Below are 14,447 nucleotides of genomic sequence, written 5' to 3'. Positions count from 1 at the left end.
TTTAACAATTTAAGAAATAGAAAAATTACCTTCGTAAATTTAGGATCAAATCTTAAAAGAAAGGAGATAAATTGCTGTCCTTCTTTACAAGATAAATAAGCAGATGATTCTACAGTTTGTAACAATTTACCACTTAACTGTTCAAACGCATTGCCCTGAACATTCATTTTAAATATAACATTGTGCATATTCCACACTCTTTTAATATCTTTCTTCTGAAACATACATATAAATAATTGATTAGATAAGGAATTTTTAACAATAACATGATTTTGTATAACATGATTAAGTTATAATAATCCAATACAACCACTGACAATAACCCATAACACTTTTTAATAACCACTGACAATAATCCATAACATTTTTATTTTCTAAATTACTTATAAAAAAAAAATCAATACTTAGAAAGCCCAACCATATATAGATATGGTTGGGCTTTCACCCAACATTAGAAAACCCAGCTGCCTGAGGATAACTTATACCTCATTTTTTATTCAACAAGATGAATCATCTTAAAATAACATTGCAATGAATGTACAAGAATTATATATAATTTTAAAGAGTAAATCATGAGGTTTATTTAATCTATACATCCCTAAAGATGCAGTATTCATTGCTAATGTGATGAAATGTTAATACATAAAAAAAAATTATGTTTAAATTACAACAAGATTCTAGTTCATTGCAGTGGCATTAAAATTGCACAATTTAAAACATGAATATAGTTAAAAGTTATTATCCTATCTAAGTCACTAGAAACACAAAATCTAAACTAACACTCAAATAATTTTATTATTATCTTGGAAACGAAAGTTATACAAAATAAATTATTAATGGAATGGTTTTATTTATTTTGTTTTTAATATGTATTTGGCACTAGCATGATAAAGCTTTGAAACATTCTGGAAAACAGAATGGTCAGGACACCAACCTGGTTTTTGACTTTCTGCTTTCTTAATAGCTGCTTTACTTTTTTCAAAACAAATCTTACAAACCCTTGTAGGGCGAGCTTTTTTCTGTGGGAGGAATTCTGTCTGGGAATAACACCCAGTTAGTCTGTTTGAAGGATACGCTCTAGGAATTGCTTCTTAAACAAATTCAATTTATTACAAAATTCACTTCCAACCGACTCAATAAACTTATCTAAATTACTTTTTTATCAAATGTAATGGTCATGATTCATAATATACAAGGAAAGAATTTTAAATAGCAACCACAAAAAATGAAAAAACTTCTTCCACCATTTCATTTGTAAAAGGTAATAATAAATAATTCATTTGTTAAAACGTAATATAGAAAAGGGGAATATCTGTTTTTGTCTACACCTGTTTTATTTATACTGTAATCAATAACAATATAAGATTTGGATTTCAAAATATATTCTTTTATATGTATCTGAACACTTGTTAGTAATTTTAGGTGCTAATGATACATCAGGGTGATAAGATACATCTTATCTTTCCTCTTTGCACTGAGGTAATCATGTCTCATAAACCTAAATTCTTTTAGTTTAAGTTTTTTTGAGACGATATTACATTTTGAAAGATTTTTATGACTCTCTTATGACTTTATAAGCTCTTTATGACTTTTATATAACTTTCAAGTCGCTAAACCCTTTGTTTTCATTTGCCACAAGAAGCTATACAAAGTAGATGAACTGTAAAATCTGTCCATAAATACAGTGTGACCTTTGTCAAGATAAAGAGAAAGCAATTTCTCAAATACAGATATAATGGAACTATCTTTATGTTTACCAGTACACTTCAAATGAAGAGAATGTCCAGTACCACAAGCAACATAGATTTTTACCCTTTATTTATCCAGGTTATATTATTTTATAAATATAGAACTGAACCATCACATGAAAATCAAATATTTCTTCATCCACTGTCAAATTTTCATTAAAGTGAAAAACAAACAGGAAAGTGTGAAAGATGAAATCTAGAGCCTTACTTGAACATTACATTATAAAAGTTTTCTCATGCAACACAGGCACACTTAACAAAACAGACTTTAGAGAAAATCTTGTTTGAAGTATTAAATAACAAAGGAGCAAAGGTGAAGTCATTTTTTAAAGCAAAAATTCTCACTACTGTTTAGTAAATGTCCAAATACACAATAGCAAACTCAACATAAGGAAGTGGTAGACATGCAGTACATCAAGGTTGGAAAGTAACTGAGTTTGGCCATATTCCTACATTGATTCTGAATAATCATAATTACATTCCCCATTTTCTTTAACTATTTTTTTCAGAACACGGGTAAACTCAACAAAAACATTAGCATTAGTTTCCATTTTTTTTCTATAAAATTGTTTTTAAAAAAATCAAGCTCTTTAAGTTTAAGCTTACAGAACACCTCTTAAGTACTTAAGTATTCATCTCACATCCAGGTATTATGGAAAATGTATTGATGTACTGTCATTAAGATGAAAATTAGAGGGAACGGCTAGAAAATGATCCCTTGATATAAACACATACAAAAAAAAAGGACTGAGAATAAATTTATTAATAGACCAATAATCTTTGATTTTTTACTTTTTAAAAGATTTAACAAGTGAAGAATGACAGAAAATATATAATTTTATGCAGTTTTATTGTAACCTATTTTCTCCACATACAATTTATTTGTTCTTTATAGTCTTCTGTAATAACAGAATAAGATTTTGAGAAATAGATTTTGCATATCTATTTGTTTAAGATTTGATAAGTGACACTATTGATTCTGAAGAAAAAACACAAATACGTCATAGGAAGTTTAAGTTTCATCAACAGCAACTGTTATTCTACTATGCTAATTCAAAACTAACCTTGCGTTATCAATACAGGACCCTCTTGAAATTTGCATTGTTGGTTTATTTACAAACATTTACTTATTTTAGTTTTAACATTTGTTTTTAATAATATCGAGTTATCAAGATCTCCCTTTCTCTTAGAAATATTGCCACTGTTTTTTACATGAAGCTAGATAGATGGTAAGGGATTATTAAAGTCTAATTACGTAAAGTAATATCACTATTTGTATCATCATCACTGTTATTTAAAAAACTAAAACTTGGTTGGATTGATTATTATTAGGATCTCAGATACAATCACTTAACTCGCATTCCAACCCAAATCAAAAAATGATTTATTTATTTTTTCACTGGAAATTTCAACGTTCAAATTATTTTGTTGGCCATCAATATAAAAACTTCTGAATTAAAATTTTTTGAATTGGATTCTATTAGGACTCCATATACCAAACTGATGGTACAGTTAAAAAATAATAACTCTTTTTAAAATATCGGGTCTTGTTTTGAAAGCATTCACATTTCTTAAATTGCATTACAAAATTAAAAGGTAAGTCTTATTTGTTTTCACTGTTGTAAAGGCCAAGACAAGGCAATATCTTGTAAAATTTGATTGAACGGGACCCCGTTGGTATTATGTTTGCACCTCCTAGCATACATGTACTACACTCCTTGCGATTTCGTCTTTTTGCTGCTCACCATAAACTCTCAACTGGGTTTGTATGTGTCCCAGTAATTGGATCTCAAAAGTTAACAGAGTGATTAAAGTTTGATGTGTAAAATTGTATATAACCTTGTAGATTAAATACATTATCATAACTCCACCAACAATCAGAAATTATGTTCATCCCAGAACTAATGCACTCTTACAACACTCAATAATGTGTCTTTAGTTTGATAAAGAATCGCATAAATGAAACATTCTTCTATTCCTCTGCAAATTCTCGCCACTGCTGAGGGTAAACTGTTTCCACATTGTATTTTCGCCTTGAAAAAGAAAAAAAGAGGTTCATCTATTTCCATATTCAGACCATATCCGCTTATTACTGGGTATCACATGTCAGCATACACTTCAGTTACAAAATTTTCCCAATTGGTTACAATAGCACTGTCCATACCAAATTGTTTGTTACAAAACTTAAAACAGGTATATTCCCTGCTCCATGCACTTCCAGTTTCAGTCTACTGGATTGCAGCCCTGTACCGCTTCCTAAATGAACAGAATTATGACAACTTGCCTTTGTATGCCATTTATTTTCCATCACTTAATGAAAGAGACATTTCATGATCCGGTACGCAAACCCTAGGACTAATAAAATCCCTTTGGTTTGTAAAAAACGAACAGCACATTGCTTATCTGGCGCCTCATGGACTAAATCAATCAAACCCATGTCTGATGAAAATAACAAATAGCAACAAACAACACAATCACATGCAGAAATGACTGAAATAATTAACTGCGTAGACTAGTACACAACCAGCAACATAGCTATAAGATGCGACAGGATAAATATTATCAATTTAATATTGTACATTATCACTTATTCCATATATAATTTATATAAATAAATATTCATAACAATATTATTAATTCAGAAAATTAACATTAAGGAATGCATCTGCTTTCAAAATAGGTCCCAAAATCTCTAACTTAAAACTGCAAATAAATAAAACACTTACATAATAAATAAATTTAAAAAAAATACACATACACACAAGGTATGTTCAAAAAGTAACGAGAATTTTGAAATTCCATGAGTTGTATTAGTCCAATTCTCGGGATTTTATGTTGTTGTAAACATGTCTGAAAAGTATCTGTACTTTTTTAGCCATTTTGGATGTTTAGTCTGTTGTCAGCTGTCAAAAGAACAACACGTATTTTGGTATGATCAGCTATTTTTTATTTGTATAAATAACGGATCAGAGAATTTGTATTAAATTTTGCTATAAGAATGGAATAAAAGGTAGCAATGTTTTAAAAATGTTAAATATTGCTTTTGGGGAGTCTGCTATGAGTAAAGCAAGGGTTTACAACTGGTATAAGCTTTTCCAAGAAGATTGTTTAAATGGTGAAGATGACAAGCGCCCTGGATGCCCCAGCATATTAACAACCAATGAAAACATTGAAAAAGAGAAAGAAATGATTATGAATGATTGCCAAATCACAATCAGAGAAGTCGCTTATGATGTTGAGATATCAATTGGCTCACACTATGAAATTTTTTTGGATGTTTTGGGTATGAAACATGTGACAGCAAAATCTGCCCCAAAATTGTTTAATTTAAAAAAAAAAACAGTGGCGAATTAAAGTTGCTCAGGAGTCGCTAAATTAAGTCAACAAAGATGAAGAACTACTGAAACGTATCACAACAGGTGATGAAAGATGGGTTTACAGATATGATGTCAAAACTAAGGCTCAATTGTCCCAGTGGAGGCATTCTTCATCACCAAGACTGAAAAAAACTCTACAAATACGGTTGAATGTGAAAGTTATGCTCACCATGTTCTTCAACTTTAATGGCACAGTGCATCAGTTCTTGATGCACAAAGGTCAAACAATCAATAAGGAGTATAAATTAAGTTCAACGACGTTTGCATGAAGCAATCTGAAAAAACACCCGGATTTGTAGCGAAAACAATTCATGGCTTTTGCACAACGATAATGTGCCTGCTCACATTTCATTGCTTGTTCGTCAATTTTTAACCAAAAACAACACTGTAATGATACCTCAGTTGCCATATTCGCCAGACATGGCCCCACAAATAAAGAGAACTTCTATTCCCAAAAATAAAGAGAACCTTAAAGGGCCGTCGTTTTACAAGTATGTGAGATTAAAAGCTAATAGCTGAAAGAGCTAAACATTATTCCAAAGATCGAGTTTCAAAAGTGTTTCAGGGATTGGAAAAAGCACTGGTATAAGTGTATAATATCTAATGGGGACTACTTTGAAGGGAATAACATTAATGTAGACGAATAAAAAAAATTTTTTCCAAAAAAACAAGAATTCTCATTACTTTAAATATATATATATATATATATATATATAAACTACAAAACTGTAACAATGAACACAAATGTACAAATCATATGAACATAATCACACATAACCTCCAACAGCAATCGTTTGGTATTTGTCAAATAATCACAAAATCAACCTGCCAGTATGCAGTGTAAACATGAATTGAACCAAATGAACTAAAGAATCATCTGAAGCCGAATCCCAAAAATTCCCAGCAAAATGTATAAAATTAAATAAGATATCCCAAAAATATTTTGAGTTGTCATCCACTGGTGTATTTTAGTAACCCCAAAAATGTTTTGGCTTTGGCCTCAAACTGATAAGGAAAAGGAAATATACATTACCAATATATTGCGATCTTTATCCAGTGTGTAATCAAAAAGAAAAATTAAAGTATCCACTATGAAGCCACTATTCAACTGTAATAATTGTCTCTGACAACACTTTTCACATATAGCACAAATCATATCCCTTGTCTAAAAAAAAGGCAAAAACCAATTCATTTAATATTATATTAATCAATTACAATTATACAAAATTAACATAAATAACAATACATATCAATTAAACTGTAAAAATATAACCTGGGATTTCATACCTAACATGAAAATACAATGCACTCCATGAACTGAAATAGCACTTCAGATGCTTAGAAGAATCATTTATACGTTTAGTTAAATGTCCACTGAAAATGACTGCTGTCATTTCATCAATGCACAATACACTTCTTTAGGCATTTCTCATTGCAAATTATGATTTATCTAAAATTTACTAAGGATAATGATAAAAATTCATAATTAAATTAATTCAACTGTTCTTGAGCTATATACTAATGAAATACCAGTTGTTTTAAACAGGATGTATAGATATACTGTATATAGAACAGGTTTCCTACAAATATTCTATTTTAAAGTAAAATTTCTGATTAACAATTCAAATGACTTTGAAACAATTTCGATATGTTTATGGTTATTTAGGAAAAAAGCCAGATATTTTTCAAAAAAGTTATATGGAAAATAAGTTTTTTCAAGGTAAAATTGCTACTCATCACTGGCTGCCATTATAGAAATATTTACAATAGAAAGAGTCAAAATTGAAGTTTTTCACAATGAAAAAATCAAAATCATTTGAACAGAACACTTGCCAAAAACTACATCATAATTTTAACAAGTTTTTACAAAATTATTAGTCACAGATTACCTAACCGTAGAAATGGTCATACATAAAAATGTAAAAATTTCAAATAGGTTAAAATTGAGAACAATATATGAAATGGCACATATTTTTTAAACTTACACCTCCATAAATCTTTTCCCGACATACTTGATCACTTATCAGTATTACACAAAATGTATATTTTTAACACTTACATTCAACTTTGAGGTACATAATACACAGAAATTAAACTTTTCTTTTAATTTCCTTTCAGATAATTTAATTCAAAATCCATGCAACAAAAAAACACATAGGAAATGTAAGAAAGTCCAAACCCAAAAAAATGCACAACTCAAATGTATAGATTCAATGCCTACGCATATACTCAGTTACATAACTGTAATAGTTGCCATCAATCTGATGTGAATCACAAATCACTTCCAAAATATCTCTAAAAAAGTGAACATTCCGTAATCATCCTAAGTCTTGATGAGGGATCTGGTAACATATTATTTTTTTGATTTGAGTATTATTTCCTGCCCTTCCTAGCATTTATCATCAATATGTTTCAGAGTACCTCCATTCTCTTAACTACTTTTGGCACTCAAACTAGGCCACGGTTGCTGCAGAGTAAGATGATTCAGAACTTCTTAGACTACCCACACTTAAATGGTTATTGATTGTAAAATGATCACATAAAATTCTATTTTAAAATAAAAATAAATAAAATCAGAGAACAATATTAAGTGTCTTTGAAAAGAAAATTCATTTTGTTAAATAACCAAATCTTATAATGTTTACTAAAGTTATGTTAAATTTTTTTTCAAATTTTGGGCCCAAAATAAATAATGAAGGGCTTAGGGTAACAGGCCTGTTTTTTTACATTTTAACTCTTAGGTACTAACAGTACTGTTATCGAGTGTCCTTCATTAAAAAAAAAATGGCCGCCAAATTGTAAGATTTTGAAAGCTTCTCCTTTTTGGGTCCCAAAAACCAAATGTGGGGCAGGTGGCAAAAATCTGAAATTTTTACAGCAGCAAGCACCTTTTATTTACTTTAAAACAATATAAAATTTATTTTGTTACTCAAAGGGGTTAACAAGTAATGAAGCCAAAAAAACAATTAAAAACACCATTCCTTCTAACCATAAACAGCGTATCCAAAAATACTGATGTTATGTATTTTTTTCACATTATAAAAATTATAACTAAGAAATGGCCTTACCCTCTGGAAATGATACACCTTACCCTCTGGCGCTTGCTTTAAAAGTTAAATTAATAAATAGTCAATAACATAGTGACAAATAGTCAATTACAGAATGATAAATAATAATTACAAAATGATAAACAATTCAAATATATTAACAAGTTGTTCAATTCACTTTTATCTTATTTTACTCATGCTAATGGAAATTATGAATAAATTTTGCACTTTTTGATAAACTAACTAACATAACTTGGTGCTCCTACCATTTTTTTATTGAATAGAACTGATTAGTTCTCATTCATCTTTGGTGTAATATTATGTCCTCTTCCAGTAGTTGATAGAAAATGCTCTGAAGGTGTGAGAATCTTTAAAATATCTTTCAGTTGAACCCATGTTTGATTATCCCTCAATGATTTCTTGAATGAAGCACCAGGACCCAGTGGATGGAAAAAGTGTATTCGATATTTCTCTTCATTTTCATGTATTTTAACTTCAATGACTTCGCCTGACCACCACTTGTCATCGTATAGGAAGCAGAAATAATTTTTACATTTTGGCTTTGGTAAACCTATAAAGCAATCAGAAACACCAATGTCCTTGTGTACTGATACTAACGTAAATGTTTCCGATTCAGAGGTCGCCCAGACTTTCAGAATACATTACTGCCTTGTTGGAACATAACTGTGAAAGATTCTTGTTTCTGGGACTGTTGTGATTATATGAACAAGAACTGAGGTATTCTACATTCTCTTGAACATCTTTATTAGAGTAGAAAATAAATGTTATATTTTTAACATTGTCTTTGCAATAATTGTACATTTCAGAAGGTGTAACAATCTAATTGCTGACTGTCCTTTGAAGCTTGCTTTAGTCACAGTCCTTTTTACAGTTCTACTAATACCATTACATGGTCCTTTTCCATGGTATGAGGCAAAAAATGCCATTCAGCTGTGATTGCAAAATCTTCTTGATGACAGCACAAATTTAAGATTTTTTTTTATTTTTATACTGGACTGAAAAGCCATCAAAAAATAAAAAAATAGTTTAATTTGTGGTATGTGTTTTTATTTTATTTATAACTTGCTTTTGGAAGCAGAACAATGTAGTATTGTGCTTCAAGTACTCACTAATTATACAGTAGCTTTGTAATTTTCCTTCTTTTTTAAAATATATGAGAAATGGATGTACTGTGGCATAAGCTTTTTCTGTATCAGAAAAGGAAAATTTTGAGAGAAGTCTCCCTCAGAAGAATATAATCACCCTCCAACAAGTTTACCTTTTTAATGTTGAGGAAATTAGCTTGTTTTTTTGCAACAAAATAATGCCTTTTGAGATTACTTAAATTTTCAGTAAGTTTATCTATGTATTCTTGAAATGAAAGAATTCGTGTAGAATTTGAGTTAGTTCATAATGGTCAACAGAAACCCACTGTTTGATGACAATTTCAGAATCAAAATCATCCTAACTCACTTGCAGTAATCTGAGCACTTCATTAGTGTCTGGACATTTTTCACACTGTGACAGCATTCACGTTACAGTTTCTATAGCACATACCATGGTTGAAAGGAGAATTTTTGCCAACTAAATCCAACCAGAAGTTGGATTTAGTGGTAAGGACAACTGACAGAAGGTTAGGAAAAATAAAAAATGACAGATATTTGGATACTACGGTGAAAGAGGACTGAAAAGCACAATGGACATAAAATAATAAACAGCAATGGCAAAGGAAGCCTTCAATAAGAAGAGGGAATTACTATGTAGTAAAAGTCTGAACTTAGAATTAAGAAAGAGGTTTGCCAAATGCTATGTACGGAGTGCCTTGTTATATGGAAGTGAATCATTGATGATGAAAGAAGAGTTCGAGTAAATCTTCTATGTGGGTAAGGAGAAGAATGAAGAAAATAAGAGAATGGATAAAGGAAGGATGAAGAAATTAAGATGAATCGATAAAATGAGGAATGAAGATGCAATGAACAGGATGAAAGGGAATTTATGTGGGAAGTACACGAAGGAAAAGTAAACTGGTTAGGACATGTGGTTAGAGGAAGTGGAATCTTAACTGCATAGCAAGGGTCAATACAAAGAGAAAGGAAGTGAGAAAGAAGGAATAAGCTAATATATGAGGAGAAGATTGAAAACTACAAGAGGATGAAGGGGAACAGGTTTGGATGGAGACAGTGGCATAATGGACCTGCAACCAGCCAGAACATCAGATGATTATGATGAGTTCTGTTTCAAAAGTAACGTCATTCTTTTAAAAGCAATAATTTGTAAAAAAATAAAATAAATTTAAAAAAACTAGAACCGTTTCTTTTTGCAGTAATTATATTAAATACATGTGATATGTAAATTAAGACCACAGTATATATCATAATCTGATTCAGGTGTAAAGATGATTAAAAACAAATTTTTAAATTAATATATATTTTAAGTAATGCAAAATTATTTTTATACCTTAAAATCAAAATCAGAAAGAAGAAGTTTATTAAAATATATAATAATTTGCATCAAAGGATTTAGAATAACTTCTTCATCTTCAGGTAGACAATCAAACATCATACTGACAAGTTTTACAACGGATTCAAATGTAACAATTGCAACAACTTCAAATACTTTCTTTTCTTCTTCTACTTTAATGTGTAAATCCTTAATAAAAGGTAACAATTCAACTGAAATAGTTTTAACTTCATCTTCTTCAAAAACAATTTCACCTAAGGAGATATCATCCCCTATCTGAAACAATTAATAAAATTTGATTCAGGATGGAATTAAGAATGTTCTATAAAATAATAAGCCACTACTAATATATGTTAAGGTGGAGAGGTTTTGCAGTTCTAAAACAAGTTATTTTACCTGAAAACATATTTACAGTATAATCTTTAAAAAAATTTATTTATTTAATAAATAAATAAATTTATATTTAAATAACAGGAACAAATAAATTTATATTTGAGAACAGATTAATAACAATAAAAAAAAAAATTAACTTCATGAATGTACAATTCCTGACAAAGGGCCAAAGTTATTCAAAAGACAGCTAGTTTCTAGTGCCAAATTGCACTTTCTCTAGACAAAAATGATAAGACTTACAGTTGTATAACCTTGTCACAATAAAGATTTTTTGGTACTTACGTATTAGTCCGTCGACCAATAAATTGCAAACTTCTCGGTTATTGTTAATATCACCCAAGACTTACAGTTGTATAACCTTGTCACAATAAAGATTTTTTGGTACTTACGTATTAGTCCGTCGACCAATAAATTGCAAACTTCTCGGTTATTGTTAATATCACCCAATATAACCATTATATTACCATTTTTATAACCATTTATTTTATAAATGTAATCTAATCAAACTTAACCTACACTCACTAACGACTAATTAACACAGCAATATTTTGAGTATTTAAATAATGAATTCAGTAATTATTGTATTTATTTATTTAAATAATCAAAACATTACTGTTAATTAGTCAAGGTTGCGAGCAAAGCGAGCGTAGGTTAAGTTTGGTTGGATTATATTTATAATTTATATCTATAATTATAAGCAATAATGTTTATATTTTTAATATGTAAAATATGTTAATGATCCTGTAACTTTGAAGTATATTCCAAGTTACAGGATCATTAAGGTTATGGTCGATGGGCTAATATGCAAGTACCAATATTTTTTTTATAAAAATGTCATTTTAGGAGGTTCCAAATTCAGAACAGTTTTCCCATCATTTAGAAAATTTACGTAATTGCTCACTCACAGATGCAAAAGTTGTTTATCCAAAAGAATTAAACAACATTCAGCACCCTTCCTAACAAACCACACAATGCAATAAAAGACATTTTAAAAATTGTAATAAATAATAATATACACATTGTAAATATTTAAATATGTTAATTGTGAATATTTAAAACTGATTTTGTAATGATGCCAACAAAGTGCATCATAAATCTGTAAGAACTTTAGTTGTAAAATATTATTGCTTCAAACAATATCTTAAATTTGAGATCTAGCAATCTATTTAAAACGTTGAGGATCATTTGAAATACTGGTAAAACCAGTTTAACTTCAGTTTATATTAAACCAAAAGTATAGTTGGCATCGTTAATTTAATTTAATTTTTTTTTAATAGCCATTACATGTAACAAATAAGAAAGCATGAAAAGTTAAATTAAATTATGATCAGATTAGCAACTATAATTGATTGGTAGGGTATGACAGAAAAAACAAAGGTTATGAAAAATGTGTACTGAATTTTCTGTTAAATTACAATTGAGATTATATTCACCAATGAATTATTAATTTGACTTTTCAGTTGGTAGTTCTATTTATTTATTTCCATACAGTTTAGTTCAATAAATCAAGTTGATTTCATCTGTACCAAAATCAAACCATATTGTTTTGCTTTAAAACATACCAACATTGTCATCACTAACGAATAGTTATGCCTATGCTTTACTCATTTAACATATTTTATCTTTTTGGGCTCCTTCAGATTGTCAAAACAAGTTTTCAAAGCACAAAAATGGGTAGTCAGAACATTAATATACAGGCATAGAATATGAATTTACATTAAAAAAGTATGAAAATATATATTTAAATGATATATATTTTTCAGAAAAATTAAAATTATAACACACACCTCTATCACGCACCAGATAACATCCATTTTTACGTAACACAAAACAATACTTCGTTGTGTAAAAGTCTAAGGCTCTAATTATGCCTGCATTGTAAATTTTAATAAACAACAAACTGATTTAGAATATTTCCCTATTGTAGCTTATTTTATTAGTTTACTTAAAAAAAACTTCAAATAAATATTATGTGAGGTATATTAAAAGATATGAGAAATTTTTAAATCTCTTAAGTGGTACAAATGGTTTTAAGAAGGCTGTGAAAACAAAAGAATTCGATGTTGTAATACATCGGCAACTTATGAAAACGTTGACAAAATAAAGGAAATTGTGATCAATAATCAATGAATTATCATTAAATAAGTTGCACACGAGCTGTAAGCGGTGGAAATTTCTGATAAGCTCATGGGAAACAATTTTGACTTGAAACTTTTGGTATGAAACAAGTAGCAGCAAGATCTGTTCCAAAACTGTTGAATTTTCAACAAAAGCAACATTGCAGAATAATTGTTCCTGATACTGCTGATGACTTAGAATTACTCAAACACAACATGTCAGTCATAACATAGGATGAAATGTGGCATGTATGGTTATGATATTGAAACAAAGGTCCAATCATTCTGATGGAAGCTTCCTGAAGAACCAAGACCAAAATAAGCATGCAAAGTTCAATTAAATGTTAAGATTCTTCTCCAGTGGTTTTTTTTTTGTTTTTTTCTATTACAACCATTATGAATTCTAACCACAAGTATGGGCAACAAACAGTACTACTTAGCAGTTTCATGCCATTTACATAATGCAATCCAAAGAAAACAATCACAAATATGGGCAAAAAATTCTTGAAGTGTACAGTATAATAACAGCTCACACACTATTAATTCATTATTATTCAGCCAAAAATAACACCATACTTATGCTGGCTGCGCCTCTGTATTCTCCAGACATGGCATTCTGTGACTCTTTCTTGTTCTCACTGAGTAAGAGAACATTTAAAGAACAGCTTGTGACAAAATGAAATAAAGAAAAAATCACTGTGTATTTAAGGTTATAACAAAAATGCTTTCCACAAATGTTTTGAGGACTGGAAGAAACACTGCCTGAAGTGTTACAACTGTGGGGAACTACTTTGAAGGGGAAAATATCAATATAGTACAGAATAAGTAAATTCTTTTTGAGAAAAATTGAAATTTTCCCTATTTTTTTTTATCACATCTCATATAGGCAAAAATCAATAAATTAATTAAAATTTATAAACAGCTCAGTCAGTATTACTATGGTTATTGTCTATATTTATTTGCCTGAGTGATCTATATCTTACTTATGTCTCATATGAAATGATCCATTTTGTTTTTTGTCTGGTTTGTTAAACTGTTGGAAAATGTATTTAATAACTAATATGAAAATAACAATCACATTTACTTTAAGTTGTGCAGGGGAGAATCATATACACCAACATAAATTAATGTTCTTAAGAACAGAACAAGAAGAGTACTTAAAACAAAAATTAAATTAACTAAAAACTTGGTACATAGTATAATTATTCATAATTGACAGAAATCTTATTACAAAAAATTGTTTATTAATTTCAAAACATAAGAAGTTCTATTCTGCAGAAAGACAAATGCACAAAAAACAAATAA

At 29.4% G+C, this 14,447-nt stretch overlaps 1 protein-coding gene across 1 annotated transcript in view; it reads right to left on the bottom strand.

Annotated features, from left to right (window-relative positions):
* The window catches only part of LOC142324891 (uncharacterized), a 92,171-nt gene that overhangs the window by 68,258 nt on the left and 9,466 nt on the right, over positions 1 to 14,447 (bottom strand). Inside the window, exons 3-5 of the mRNA XM_075365992.1 lie at positions 10,630 to 10,908; positions 6,159 to 6,290; positions 30 to 215 (exon numbers count right to left, since the gene is read on the bottom strand). Of these exons, the coding sequence (XP_075222107.1) occupies positions 30 to 215; positions 6,159 to 6,290; positions 10,630 to 10,908 (597 nt within the window). The remainder of the gene's footprint in view (positions 1 to 29; positions 216 to 6,158; positions 6,291 to 10,629; positions 10,909 to 14,447) is intronic.

The sequence above is a fragment of the Lycorma delicatula genome, chromosome 5, assembly GCF_047948215.1.
Source record: "Lycorma delicatula isolate Av1 chromosome 5, ASM4794821v1, whole genome shotgun sequence".
NCBI classification, from domain to species: Eukaryota; Metazoa; Arthropoda; class Insecta; order Hemiptera; family Fulgoridae; genus Lycorma; species Lycorma delicatula.
Note: the sequence above shows the minus strand (reverse complement) of the source record. Positions and strands in the feature narration are given on the sequence as shown.